Source organism: Hemitrygon akajei, chromosome 4 (assembly GCF_048418815.1).
Source record: "Hemitrygon akajei chromosome 4, sHemAka1.3, whole genome shotgun sequence".
NCBI lineage: Eukaryota > Metazoa > Chordata > Chondrichthyes > Myliobatiformes > Dasyatidae > Hemitrygon > Hemitrygon akajei.
Window position 1 is genome coordinate 19150653 of NC_133127.1, and position 13235 is coordinate 19163887.

The following is a 13235-nucleotide window of genomic DNA, read 5'->3' on the forward strand; positions in this document are numbered from 1 at the left end:
TGAGTTCAGAGTTCAATTCTCCTTGTGAATGTGTGGGTTTCCTTTGGGTGCTCTGGTTTCCTCCCACATTCCAGAGATGCACTAGTTAGTAGAATAATAGGACATTATAACTTGTCCAGTGATTTGCCGGGGTTAATTAGGTGGGTGGCAGGGTGGTGCGGCTTGCTGGGCCGGAAGGGCAGTTCCATTTTGTATCTATAAACAACTAAACAATCTATCCTGTGTCCAACGTATTAATATAATTACTCAGAAGGGAAGTCAGTGGTTATATTTCATTAGGTGTTTGGAGAGATTTCATGTATCGCCAAAGACCCCAGAAATTTTCAACAGATGTACCATGGGGAGCATTCTGAGTGGTTGCATCACCATCTGATGTTGAGGGGCCACTGCACAGTTCTGAAAAAGCTGCAGATGGTTGTGGACTAAGCTGGCTTCATCACAGGCTCTAGCCTCCCCAGCATCAAGGACATCTTCAATTGGCAATGCTTTAGAAAGGTGGCATCTATCGTTAAGGATTCCCATCACCCAGGCAGGACATGACCTCTTCTCAGTGTTACTGTCAAGGAGGAGGTACAGGAGAATGAAGACACACATTCAACATTTTAGTAACAGGTTCTACCTTTCCTCCACCATCAGATTTTTGAATGGACATTGAACCAACCCATGAACTCTACTTCATTATTTCTGTGCTCTTTTTTTGCAATATATAATACTACATCTTGTAATTTGAAGATTGTTAATGTTTTGCATTGTAGTGCTGTTGCAAAACATTGCTAACAACATGCATCAGTCATGGTAAACCTACCTCTGATTTTGATTCAGAAGAGGCCATTGTTTTTTTTTAAATATCTAGAAATCTATCAGTCTCTTTTGTAATAATTCCATGAGCAGGTCTCAACAACTTTCTGTGCAAGAGAATTCTGCTCATGCTGCACTCTTTGAATAGCCATATAAAACTTCAGTTGGGCCATATTTGGAGTATGGTGTGCAGTGCTGGTCACTGCAGTACAGGAACGATGTGGGGTTCTTAGGTACCTGATTTCTGATTTCCGCCAGAATAATTTCTGTTACTTGAACAGCTGTAATGTGAATGTTAATAGTGCCATTTGGTTTTGGTAACCATTTAGAAAAGACGACAGTGTTGTGCAGACTTAACCTTGGCTGGTTTGGCTCCACCCAATTGGACTTGGAGCCAATTTATAGATAATAGGTATCAGGAGGAACAGCAGACTGAAGCCATTATTCTTGTGTCGTATGATTGGACGTGCTGCTAGGCTGTTTGACCATTATTCCTTTGTATTCCCATGTTCAGCTGCAGTTATTTGCTCAGAGTCAGATTCAGCTAGATTGTGACTGCCTCACTTAGAGTGAATTTTTTTAACTTTCTGTGTAAAATTGAGGAATACTGTGTCTCAAGTCGTTATTGAATCAGTCTTTTCTGAAGCCTGCAGAGAGTGAATGCGAGGATAGGTACCCCATGAAGAAACTCATGGCTGAAAAAATTGGCTTGCTGCTATGCTCTCTGATCCCTTGAATTGTCTAAAGCCAGCAACTGAACACTGACATCCTTGGTCTTTCGATGTACACCAAGTGCTAAATTGGTACAGTTCTTACCAACACCTTGTTCATTTGAAATTACTATGTTTCCCTAGCCATCACTGATGAAATTTTGTCTAACTAATTTGTATTGAGCTGGTCTGTGAGCGTGATTCCATTTGTGAATGTGAAACATTTGACATTCATACAATTTTAATGGGTCTGTGAGAAGGCAGGAGAAAGGGCATTTCGTGAGAGGATGTTTCTTATGGTAAGAGGGTCTAAGACCAGAGGACATAGCCTCAGAATAGACTGGCGCACTTTTAGAATGGAGGTAAGGAGAAATTTCTTTAGCCAGAGAGTGCTTCTGTGGAATCTGTTGCCACAGTTAGCTGTGGTGACCAAGTCTTTAGGTATATTTAAAGCAGGAGTTGATAGATTCTTCATTACTCAGGGTGTGAAGGGATAAGGGGAGAAGGCATTGCGGCTGAGAGGGAAAATGGATCAGCCGTGATGAAATGGCAGAGCGGACTCGATGGGCCAAATGGCCTAATTCTCTTATATCTTATATCTTGTTGCAGCTTTAAGTAGAAGAGATGCAAATGAACTAGCTTGTGTTGTAAAACTGATTCCTTTCTTTTGAATAGGTAAAAATACATGGAGTATACTGCAAACAAATGGGGCCTTGGTTCAAGGAGGCTATGGTCACAGCAGTGTTTATGACTATAAGACACGAGCTATTTACATACATGGAGGATATAAAGCTGTCAGTGCAAATAAATACGGCCTCAGGGATGACCTGTACAAGTACGATGTGGATAAATGCAGTTGGTAGGTGTTTTCCAGGAACTTTTTACACTGTAGACAAAATTAATATTTTTACCCCTGATTTTGACTGAAGAACATTTATTTTACATCCAATATTATTAGATTTTTCTCCTGAAGGCAACCAATTTTGCATTTAAAGTCATGTAAAAAAAACTGAGCACACTTTATGGCTTGATAAATGGGTAGAAAAATGACATAGAAGAGGGGCAAATTATATTAGTTTTTTTCTAACCCAGTCAGCAGCAATTTATAATGTGTAAACATTTTATACTTAAATAGATAATGACATGCCGCAGTTAATGAAACAGTTGCAGCAACTGAAAAATGAATTGTAGCTTGAGAAAAGGGGTGACTAAAAGCACAGGATAGGAATAAGCCAATGAATTGGCTGTTAGTTTTCTTCAAATTTCGAATTCGGGTTTATTTAACGACTGAATTTACTCCCATCCTCAGTTGTCATGTGAATGTGATAAGGGAGCTATTGTGGTCTTCGTGGGGTGATACGTAAGCAAGAGCAGTGAGCAATTTTGAAGGTACTGTTCCCTTTTTGGAGAGCAGGTGGAAAACAAGTGTTTGATTAATTTTAGGAACTTCCAGAGGATGTTCCAATGTTCAAAGGTACATTCATTTGAGAAAGAAGCTCCCAGAAACATCAATGTTTGTTTGCTCTTCAGGAGTATTTGCATTTTTGCAAGTTTTAAGTTTGAATCTCATTGAAACCAATCCGATATTGAAAGGTCTGGATAGAGTGGACTTGGAGAGGGTGTTTCCAATAGTGGGGGAATTTAGGACTAGAGGGTATAGTCTCAGAATAGAAGTAAGTTCCATTAGGACAGAGATCAAGAGGAATTTCTTTGGCCAGTGGGTGGTGAATCTGTCATTGGGTATATTTAAAGCAGTTGAGCAGTTCTTGATTAGTAAGGGTATCAAAGATTACATGGAGAAGGCAGGAAAATGGGGTTGAGAAGAATAATAAATCATGACGGAATGGTGGAGCAGATTCGATGGGCCAAATAGCCTAATTGTGCTCTGATGTCTTATGGTCTTATTTAAGATTTTTTAAAAATTGAGTAAATAATATGTTTTTCTATATTTTTAAAGGGTAATTTTGAAGGACAGAGGCTTCTTCCGTTATCTTCACACGGCCATTATTATAAGTGGGACGATGTTAGTATTTGGTGGTAACACTCACAATGACACTTCAATGAGCCACGGGGCTAAGTGCTTCTCCTCAGACTTCATGGCTTATGATTTGGGTAAGTTGCCATTAACTTGTTTCATATTATGGGGGACATTGATGCAAGAACACCCTTTTTAAAACATGTACATATGGAGATGGGCTATCTTGGAGTTGCAAAAAACTCATTGGACTATGTTTCCTATTGTATTCTTCATGTGTGCTCCAGTTTCTTAGAATATAGAACATTATAGCACCATTTGGCCAATGATGTTCTGCCTACCTTTTAACCTACTCTAACATCAAACTAATCTTACTACCGAGTCCTCCATTTTTCTATCACCCATTACCTATCAAAGAATTTCTTGTTTACTTTCTCATGCCACAAAATTTTCTGGAAAGGATAAAAAGTTCTTGGGTGAAGAAACTAAAGATGGTTTTACTATGTGCATTGCCTACTTGTGTTTATCATTTCCCCTGTGCTGGTGAGACCTGTCTGAAACTAGCTGACAAAGTACATTTAGGATCAAACCTTAGTTCTGCTTTGTGAACTGATCATCCCATTTCCTTTATGAACTGTACCATTGTGTATGGTTAGTTTTACCTATTCAAAATATTTGTCTATCCATTGTGGGTGCTGATTTCACTAAACAGTGAAATGCTTGAATTCTCTTCTTCCTAAGCTGTAAAGTCATCAGGTTTTCCATGCAGTGAATAATAGAAGGTTCAATAATATCATTTTTTATATGTTTAAGCTGTTAATTCACTTGCCAATTGTGGAGTTAAATGTAAAAAATTGTTTAGAAATATAATTATCAAACTTTTTACATGTTCAGACATTTTGGAACTTGGATAACATTGGATCAATCAAATAATGAGAAGCATTTGTGCATTGATTTCATGCTAAGTATTAGAACTAACTCAGCAATTTTTGCAATTTGAATGTCTTTTACTAATTTATCCTTAAATCCAGGAGTTGCTAATTCCTGCCCTGTAAAGTCATGAGAGTATGTCCTTTACCTTTGTGCTACTTTTCATTGAACCAGCACTGCTACTGCTTTCTTGACCCTGGACCATTTGAGGAAAATGGAGTTTGGTTTTAATATTACATCCTGAGGACAACATTTGAGAAATTTATTTATTCTAAATGTGTACTTCAGTTTAATCACTTGGAGCCTTGCATTAAAGTGAGATTAGAGGAAATGTTTCCTTATTGTTTGGCAACCATAGTTGATCTTGCTTGATATTGTTTGTGGTTCAGACCAAGCTCAGGGCAAGAGGAGAACAATAGAAATCAAAGTGTACAAAAGTACCCAAAGGGTCTGTTACGAATATTTGAGCTAAAATGAAAACTATACAGCACAATTTTTCATGTATTCAGTTTTTGTTTCTGCAACTTTAAACCTCACACCTCAAACATATATATTGGTGTTTTTTCACCTATCTTCTATTTTCATGGGCAGCATAAGCCATGTCAATGGGGAGATCAGGTCTCAAAGGGAATTGAGAGTTATTTGTACATGGAATTGGAAGCATGAACTGTCTTGGCTCTTCATGTGTCCTACATTGTTTGGCAATAGTTTGGTTGCTTGCTTCTATTTCAAAAGTGTAAGGGTTCAAGCTCCACTGCATAGATTTGATGACATCTTGGTGAATTACTAAAGGTGTGGTTAACTGTCAGGGATTGCAACCTTTGTGACTGGCGAATATGATGATAGATCATGAGCGCTGCTGAAAGTCTTGGGCATGTGTTCCCTCTTCAGTAATACACTGTTGTGGCCACTTTATTAGGTACCTCCTGTAGAATATGTTCATAGTTCTTGCTGCTGTTGCCCATCCACTTCAAGGTTCTATACCCCACTGTGGCAAAATGTGGTCATTTCAGAATCAGAACCAGATTCAGGTTTAACATCACCGGCATATTTTGTGAAATTTGTTAATTCAGCGGCAGCAGTACAATGCAATGCATAATATAGGAAAAAAAGTAAATCAATTACAGTAAATATGTTAATGTATATTAAAGAGTTAAATTAAAAATAGTGCTAAAACATAAATAATATTAAAAAAGGAGGTAGTGTTACATACACAAAATGCTGGAAGAACTCAGTAGACCAGGTAGCATCTATGGAAAAGAGTACAGTCGACATTTCAGGCCGTGACCCTTTGGCAGGACTAGAGAGAGAAAGATGAGGAGCAGAGTTAAAAGGTGGGGAAGGAGAAGTACAAGGTGATAGGTGAAACCAGGAGTGGGAGGTAAAGAGAAGTAAAGAGCTGAGAAGTTGTTGGTGGAAGAGATAGTGTTGGAGAAGGGGGAGTCTGATAGGAGAGGACTGAAAGCTATGGAGGAATGAAAAGGGGGGTGGAGCACCAGAGGGAGGCGATGGGCAGGCAAGGAGATAAGGTGAGAGAGGGAAAAGGGGGTGAGGAATGGCAAAGGAGGGAGGGAGGAACCATTACTGGAAGTTAGAAAAAAAAATCTATGTTCATGCCATCAGGTTGGAGACCACCCAGATGGAATATAAGGTGGTGTTCCTCTAACCTGAGTGTGGCCTTCTCATGACAGTAGAGGAGGCCATGAATAGCCATATCAGAATGGGAAGTGGCTCATCGCGACAGTAGAGGAGGCCGTGGATGTCGTCGTGACTGTAGGTTGGAGGAACAACAACTTGTATTCCGTCCAACATGATGACATGAACGTGGATTTCTTGAACTTTCAGTAATGTGTGAAAATCCCAGGAGATCAGCAGTTTCTGAGATACTCAAACACCTTGTCTAGCAGCAACAATCATTCCATAGTCAAAGTCATTTCGATCACATTTTTTCCCCATTCTGATGTTTGGTCTGAACAACAACTGAACGTCTTGACCATGTCCATGTGCTTTTATGCATTGAATTTTGCCACACGATTGGCTAATTAGATATTTGTATTAATGAGCAGATGTACAAGTGTACCTAATAAAGTGGCCAGGGAATGTACACGATTTCACAGTTGTTGTTGGTCTATACAATCTGAGTTGTATTTAGTTATTTAGAGATGCAGCAGAGTAACAGCATTTCAGCTCAATGAGCCTTCACCCCCTAGATATACCCATGTGACCAATTAACTTACTAACCTGTATGTCTTTGGAATTGAATTGTTTTGATTACATTATTTATTTTATTCATCTGTAAAAATGTTCCACATGTGTAATCACATGTGGGAAAAATGCTTAAAAATGTATGAAGTACTTTATGATGTTTTCATTTGAGAAGCTGTTATCAAGTTATATCTTTCCTTGAAATGAAGAAGCACAGTACAGGCAGTTTGTAATAGCCCCAGTAAATAGAATCCATTCTTGCAATAGATCCGCTTTATATTTTGAGCCAAAGCAATGATTAATTGTGTAATTTACAAAAAGTAGAAAATGCTGTAGATCTGCAGATCATTCAATGTCTGAAACAACAGCCTCAATTTGTATTTATATAGTCCCTATAAAACTATGTAGTTTTATAAAACTATAAGACTTCCAAAGGCAAAGGCGGTATGATCAAATAAAATTTGACACTAACACTGGACAACAAGGAAAAGCTTGATCAAATTCAGTGCAGCAGGTTGACATGTTAGAGGTATATAAGGTCATGAAGGTCATAGGCAGAGCAAAATTGAATCTTGTTTTTCCTAGGATGGGAGGAGAACAGGAGGGCATAGTCTTAAGCTCAGAGGTGGGAGATTGAAAAGGGAGGGTATAGATTTCAAATCAGGGTTGAGAGGTTTAAAAGGGATATCAGGGTCAGCTTCACATGAAGGATGTTGCTTTTTTGGAATGAGATGCCCGAAGTGGTGGTTGTGGCATTCACTTTAGATACATTCAGAAGCCAGCTCGGTAAGTACATGGATAGAATAGATTTGGAGGTTGACAAGCCAAATGCTGGGTAACACAGATGGCATGGACAGTGTTGGGCTGAAGGGCCTTATTCCATACTTGATGACTCTGATTAAATTGTTGTGTTTCAAGAACCGTCTTAATGGATGAACCAAGAGGTAGAGATGGAAGCAGATTCCAGATCTTTGGGCTTTGGTAGCCGAGGGCTCTCTAGCTATTGTGGAGCAATAAAGACCAAATACACTAAATGCCTGATGTAGAGGAAGATGTAGATCTCAAAGAATTGTATGAGATATCAGAGAGGTGTAGTGAGGCCATGAATTATTTGAATGCCCATAATGTGAATTCAAAATCCAGAACGTGCTCAGGGGGATGTCAACATTGAGCAGAAGCTCAAAGTTCTTTCGACATAACAAGTGGACTGAGCTCTAAGTCATGGGATAAATTATGGGACACTGGCATGAATGAGTTGCATTTGTCCTGCCTGGAGCTAATGTGGGCAAGGATGTGAAGCAAAGCAAGAGATGAGATGAGATCTTCTGAATATGTTGTGGTCGAGTTGGTGAAACAGTAAGGAAACCTTACCTTGTGGCATCATTGATGCATACTGTTTAGTTGAGCTTCATGTTAACTGGGGAGAGGGGTGGATGAGGAACAGTATTTTGAGGGTAAACAATGTTTTGATCTTGCCAGAAGTTCAGTGAGGATTTTAAGGTGATCAATCAAGTGCCATCTCATTATTGTCTCTTCATTCTTGAACTCAGATCCTCTTGCAAAACTGCATTGTGGCAAAATCTGAGACTGCAAGTTACTGGAGGATCTGTGGGGAGGGTGGGGAAGTGACTTCCCTCCAGCAGATTGCTTGTTGCTCCAGGTTCCAGCATCTGCAGTCTCCATACTTCCGAGATGACTTGTATTCCAACGCTGTCCCATAATAATTCACGGTTAGTGTGAAAGAGATTTCGTTGAAATGTAAAATTCATAGAAATTAATCTTATTTTATTCTGATGCACTACTTTACTCTCTTCCCTTTCATAATTGGTAATAAATTTGTTAAGATTGCTTAATTGCATTTTGAGTATTTGACTATTAGCCCTCTAGCATTCAATCAGAAATGGTTTCTGCTCAATTAAGCAGAAAGGTGTAGTTTAATTAATGCCCTGACTTTGCTGTGACCTAAAGAGAGCCATTTATGTGTATTTGAATTGTCCAGGAGAGGGCAGCATTGGCATTTAAATATATTGTATTCCCCTTCACTAAAGCCCAGATGTTCTCCATTTTGCTTCAGTCTTTTGTGCAGATCTTTTGTATGTTTGTTTCGGTCCATTAGACCAACAATTTTAGTACGACTTTAAAACAGATGATGCTAAGCGTGGAATATAAAGAAAATGTTTCAATTTATATAGTGTCTTTCAGGTCTTGAAAATATTCCAAAGCACCAAGTCACTTTTTGAAATGTCATTACCGTTACAGTACAAGACTGGCAGATTTAATTCAGAGGCTGAAGTTTTTTCAGCATATGCAGTATATCACCATTTTAAACTTAAAAGCACTTCATGCGATAAAATAAAAATCATGTGTATTAGAACATAGAACATGGAACAGTAGAGCACAGGAAGAGGCCCTTTGGCTCGCAGTGTTGTGTTGAACACCATGTCCATATCCTTCGATTTTCCTCACATTTTTGTGCCTATCCAAATGTCTCTTAAAGGTCTCTGATATTTCTGCCTCCTCACATCTCCTTTGTAACTACCCTTCTACCTTAAATTCATGTCCTTTGGTATGAGACATTTGAACCCATGGAAAAAGATATTGTCTGTCTACTCCAGAGTTTCCCAATTTTTTTAATGCCGTTGTCCAATATCATTAAGCAAGGAGTTTGCGGAATCCAGATTGGGAACCCCTGGTCTACTCTCTCTATACCTCTCAGAATCTTATTAACCTCTATCAGGTCTCCCTCAGCCACTGCCGCTCTGGATAAAACAAACCAAGTTTGTCCAACCTCTCGTAGTACGTCTTCTGATCCAGGCAACGTCCTGGTAAACCTCTTCTGCACCCTCTTCAAAGCCTCAGCATTCTTCTTATAATGGGATGACTAGAACTGTATGCAATACTCCAGATGTGGTCTAACTAGAGTTTTATAAATCTGTAGCATAACTCACTGACTTTTAAACTCACTGCCTCGTGTAATAAAGGCAAGCATGCTATATGTCTTCTTAGCCACCCTATCAATCTGTGTAGCCATTTTCAGGGAGCTATGGACTTTTACTCCCTTATCCCTCTGCTATATGGATTCAAATTCATGGGTAATTGGAGGGGTGGATGATTTTAGAGGATAAAAGGGCAAGTTGAAGGTTCAGAGTGGAATTTCCAGAATTGGACTTTGACATCTGAAGGCATTAAGGGATTGACTACAATCTCAGTGCCTGGGAAGGAAAGTGTGTGACATTGCAGGTGGTCGCATGGATGTTGTGGCAGTTCCATGGAGGAATTTAAGCAAAATGAACCTTAAAGAATTGATTTGGTGGATGAAAACAAAAATTGGAGGTATTTGGAAATTCTTCATGGATTAAAGTCCTTAAACATAGTTATTTAAAAATCGAGCAGTTTATTTTATGTACATGCTTTTCCTGATGGCTTGACACCAAGAAATGTAATCTAGAATGTATAAATGCAAACCAGAAATAAATTACTAGTAAAGCATAATGGGAGTATTGGTCTGTAAATGTGTTATTTTAATTTATCTAATTTAGAAATTTCATTTTTTCCAACTATGTTTTAAGTTTGTATCATGTATCAGGACTTTTTTGTTATTGTATATGCCAACAATTTACTGTGTTAATGTGAAAGTGAAGTGAGAACTCTATGATTCATGACACCTTCCTTCTTCTAAAGCATTATTTAACTTTGTTGTAAATTGTCAGGGGGTTGAAGTCATTACATGGTAACTGTGCTTGTGTTTGTAAGTTTGTTTTGCCTTACTGTATGAATTAGTGTACTGTTGTGCCAGTTATAACATTGGAGACGATTGGTGGCAAGTCTTTTAAAAATATTTTAATTCAATTAGTGTTAATTGATAATCTAATTAACAAAATAACTCAGTCATTAATGTAATAATGCTTTTTTTAAAATCCTCTCCTGATTCTTTGGCATCTCACTAAGTGGTAAATCTCTCTGTGGAATGTTGAGTGTTGAAATAAAGGATAGAAAGTCATTGTGCAAGTGAACACGATTCTTATCTGGTAGAAACATTCAGTTTCTTATGTTTATCCACTGCTTCATTTTCAGATATTGGTAACCCCACCTATTTTAAGAATTTATTTCACTGGATCATACAAGCCAATATTCTAGTTTGATTAATGTTAGCTATGTGAGATCCTTGCAGGCAGCTTTACTAGAGCTGTTTGGGCAGGTTTAAGCTAATTTGGCAGGGGCATGAGAACCAGAGTGATAGTGCTGAGCATGCAGTAGTTTGTTTACAAACAGAGGCATTGTGTAGTGAGACTGCCAGCAAGGAGAGGCTGATGATAGGTCAACAGTGATAGGGGGACCAAATTGAAAAGAGTGATGAATACAGGACTGAAGGTGTTATATTTGAATGCACACAGAATACAGAATAAGGTAGATGAACTTAAAGCACATTGGCATACATAATATCATGAGCATTACTGGGAGCTTAATGTCCAAAGGTACACATTGTATTTAAAGTAATGGCAGGTAGTGAGAGGGGGTGGATAGCTCTGTAGGAAAAAAATGAAATCAAATTATCAGGAAGAACTGACATGCGATTGGAAGGTGTAGAATCATTGTGTGTAGAGCTAAGAAACTGTAAGGGTAAAAAGATCCTGATGGGACTTGTATATAGACCCCTGAACAGTAGTGAGGATGTGGTCTACAAAATACTACGGGAAATAGAAAATACATGTCGAAAGGGCAATTTGCAGGTAGATTGGGAAAATCAGGTTAGTGCTGGAACACGAGGGGGATTTTGTAGAATGCCTATCAGATGGCTTTTTAGAGTAGCTCATGGTTGAGCCCACTAAGGGATCAGCTATTCTGGATTATGTTTTGTCCAATGAACCAGAATTGATTAGAGAGCTTAAGATAAAGGAATCCTTGGGCCGTTGATAAAATACGATTGAATTCATTCTGCAGTTTGCAAAGGAGAAGCTAAAGTGAGATGTGTCAGTATAACAGTGAAGTAAAGGGAAATACAGTGGCATGAGAGAGGAGATGGCCAAAGTAGATTGGAAGTGAATACTGGCAGGGATGATTCATGGCAGAGCAGAAATGGCTAGAATTTCTGGGAGCAATTTGGAAAGCACAGGATTGAAACATCCCAAAGGCAGGATGATGCAAATGTGGCTGACAAGAGAAGTCAAACCCAACTTAAAAGCCAAAGAGGGGACTAGAACAAAACTTAGTGGGAAGTTATAGGATTGGGAAGCTTTTAAGAACCAACAGAAATCAAATAAAAAGCCACAAAGAGGGTGAAGTTTGAAAACAAAGGTAAGTTAGCCAATAATAAAGAGGACATCAAAAGTTACTTCAGATATATGAAATGTAAAGGAGAAGTGAGAGTAGATATTGGACCACTGGAAAGTGATAGTGGGGAGAAAGTAATGGGGGACAAGGAAATGGCAAATAAACAGTGGAAGACATTAGAGGTATGCCAGAAGTTTGGGAGTGCTGGGGGCAGAACTGCGTGCAGTTCCCATTACTGGAGCGAAGGTTCTTGAAACTGAAAGGTCTGAAGGTAGTTAAGTCACCTGGACCAGGTGGTGTACGCCCCAGTGTTCTGAAAGAGATCATAGAGGCATTAGTAATCATCTTTCATGAATCAATCGATTCTGGCTTGTTCCAGAGGAGTGGAAAATTGCAAATATCTCACCCCCCTTCAAGAAGGGAGAGAGGCAGAAGAAAGGAAACTATAGGCCAGTTATTCTGACCTCAGTTGATGGCAAGATATTGGAGTTGATTGTTAAGGACGTAGAATCATAGAAAACCCACAGCACAATACAGGCTCTTTGGCCCACAAAGCTGTGCCGAACATGTCCTAACCTTAGAAATTACCTGGGGTTACCCATAGCCTTCTATTTTTCTAAGTTACATGTACCTATCCAGGAGTCTCTTAAAAGACCCTATCGTATCCACCTCCACCACCGTCACTAGCAGCCCATTCCACGCACTTACCACTCTGTGTAAAAAAAAACTTAACCCTGACATCTCCTCTGTACCTGCTTCCAAGAACCTTAAAACTGTGCCATCTCATGCTAGACATTTCAGCCCGAGGAAAAAGCCTCTGACTATCCACAAGATGAATGCCTCTTACCATCTTATACACCTCTATCAGGTCAGCTCTTATCTTCCATCACTCCAAGAAAAAAAAACTGAGTTCACTCAACCTATTCTCATAAGGCATGCTCCCCAATCCAGGCAACATCCTTGTAAATATCCTCTGCACTCTTCCTATGATTTCAACATCCTTCCTGTGGTGTTGCGACCAAAACTGAGCACAGTACTCCCAAGTGGAATCTGACCAAGGTCCTATATAGCTGCAACATTACCTCTCGGCTCCTAAACTCAATCCCATGATTGATGAAGGCCAATGCAGCATTTGCTTTTTTAACCACAAAGTCAACCTGCGCAGCAGCTTTGAATGTCCTATGGATTCAGACTCCAAGATCCCTCTGATCCTCCACACTACCAAAAATCTTACCATTAATACTATATTCTGCCACCATATTTGACCTACCAAAATGAACCACCTCACACTTATCTGGGTTGAACTTCATCTGCCACTTCTCAGCCCAGTTTTACATCCTATCAAT

The 13235-nt window shown here is 39.1% G+C and overlaps 1 protein-coding gene across 4 annotated transcripts in view; it reads left to right on the forward strand.

Annotated features, from left to right (window-relative positions):
• The window catches only part of atrn (attractin), a 414604-nt gene that overhangs the window by 161368 nt on the left and 240001 nt on the right, over positions 1-13235 (forward strand). For all 4 annotated transcript variants that reach the window (XM_073042130.1, XM_073042131.1, XM_073042132.1 and 1 more), the window contains exons 9-10: positions 2184-2367; positions 3466-3620. In XM_073042130.1, the coding sequence (XP_072898231.1) occupies positions 2184-2367; positions 3466-3620 (339 nt within the window). The remainder of the gene's footprint in view (positions 1-2183; positions 2368-3465; positions 3621-13235) is intronic.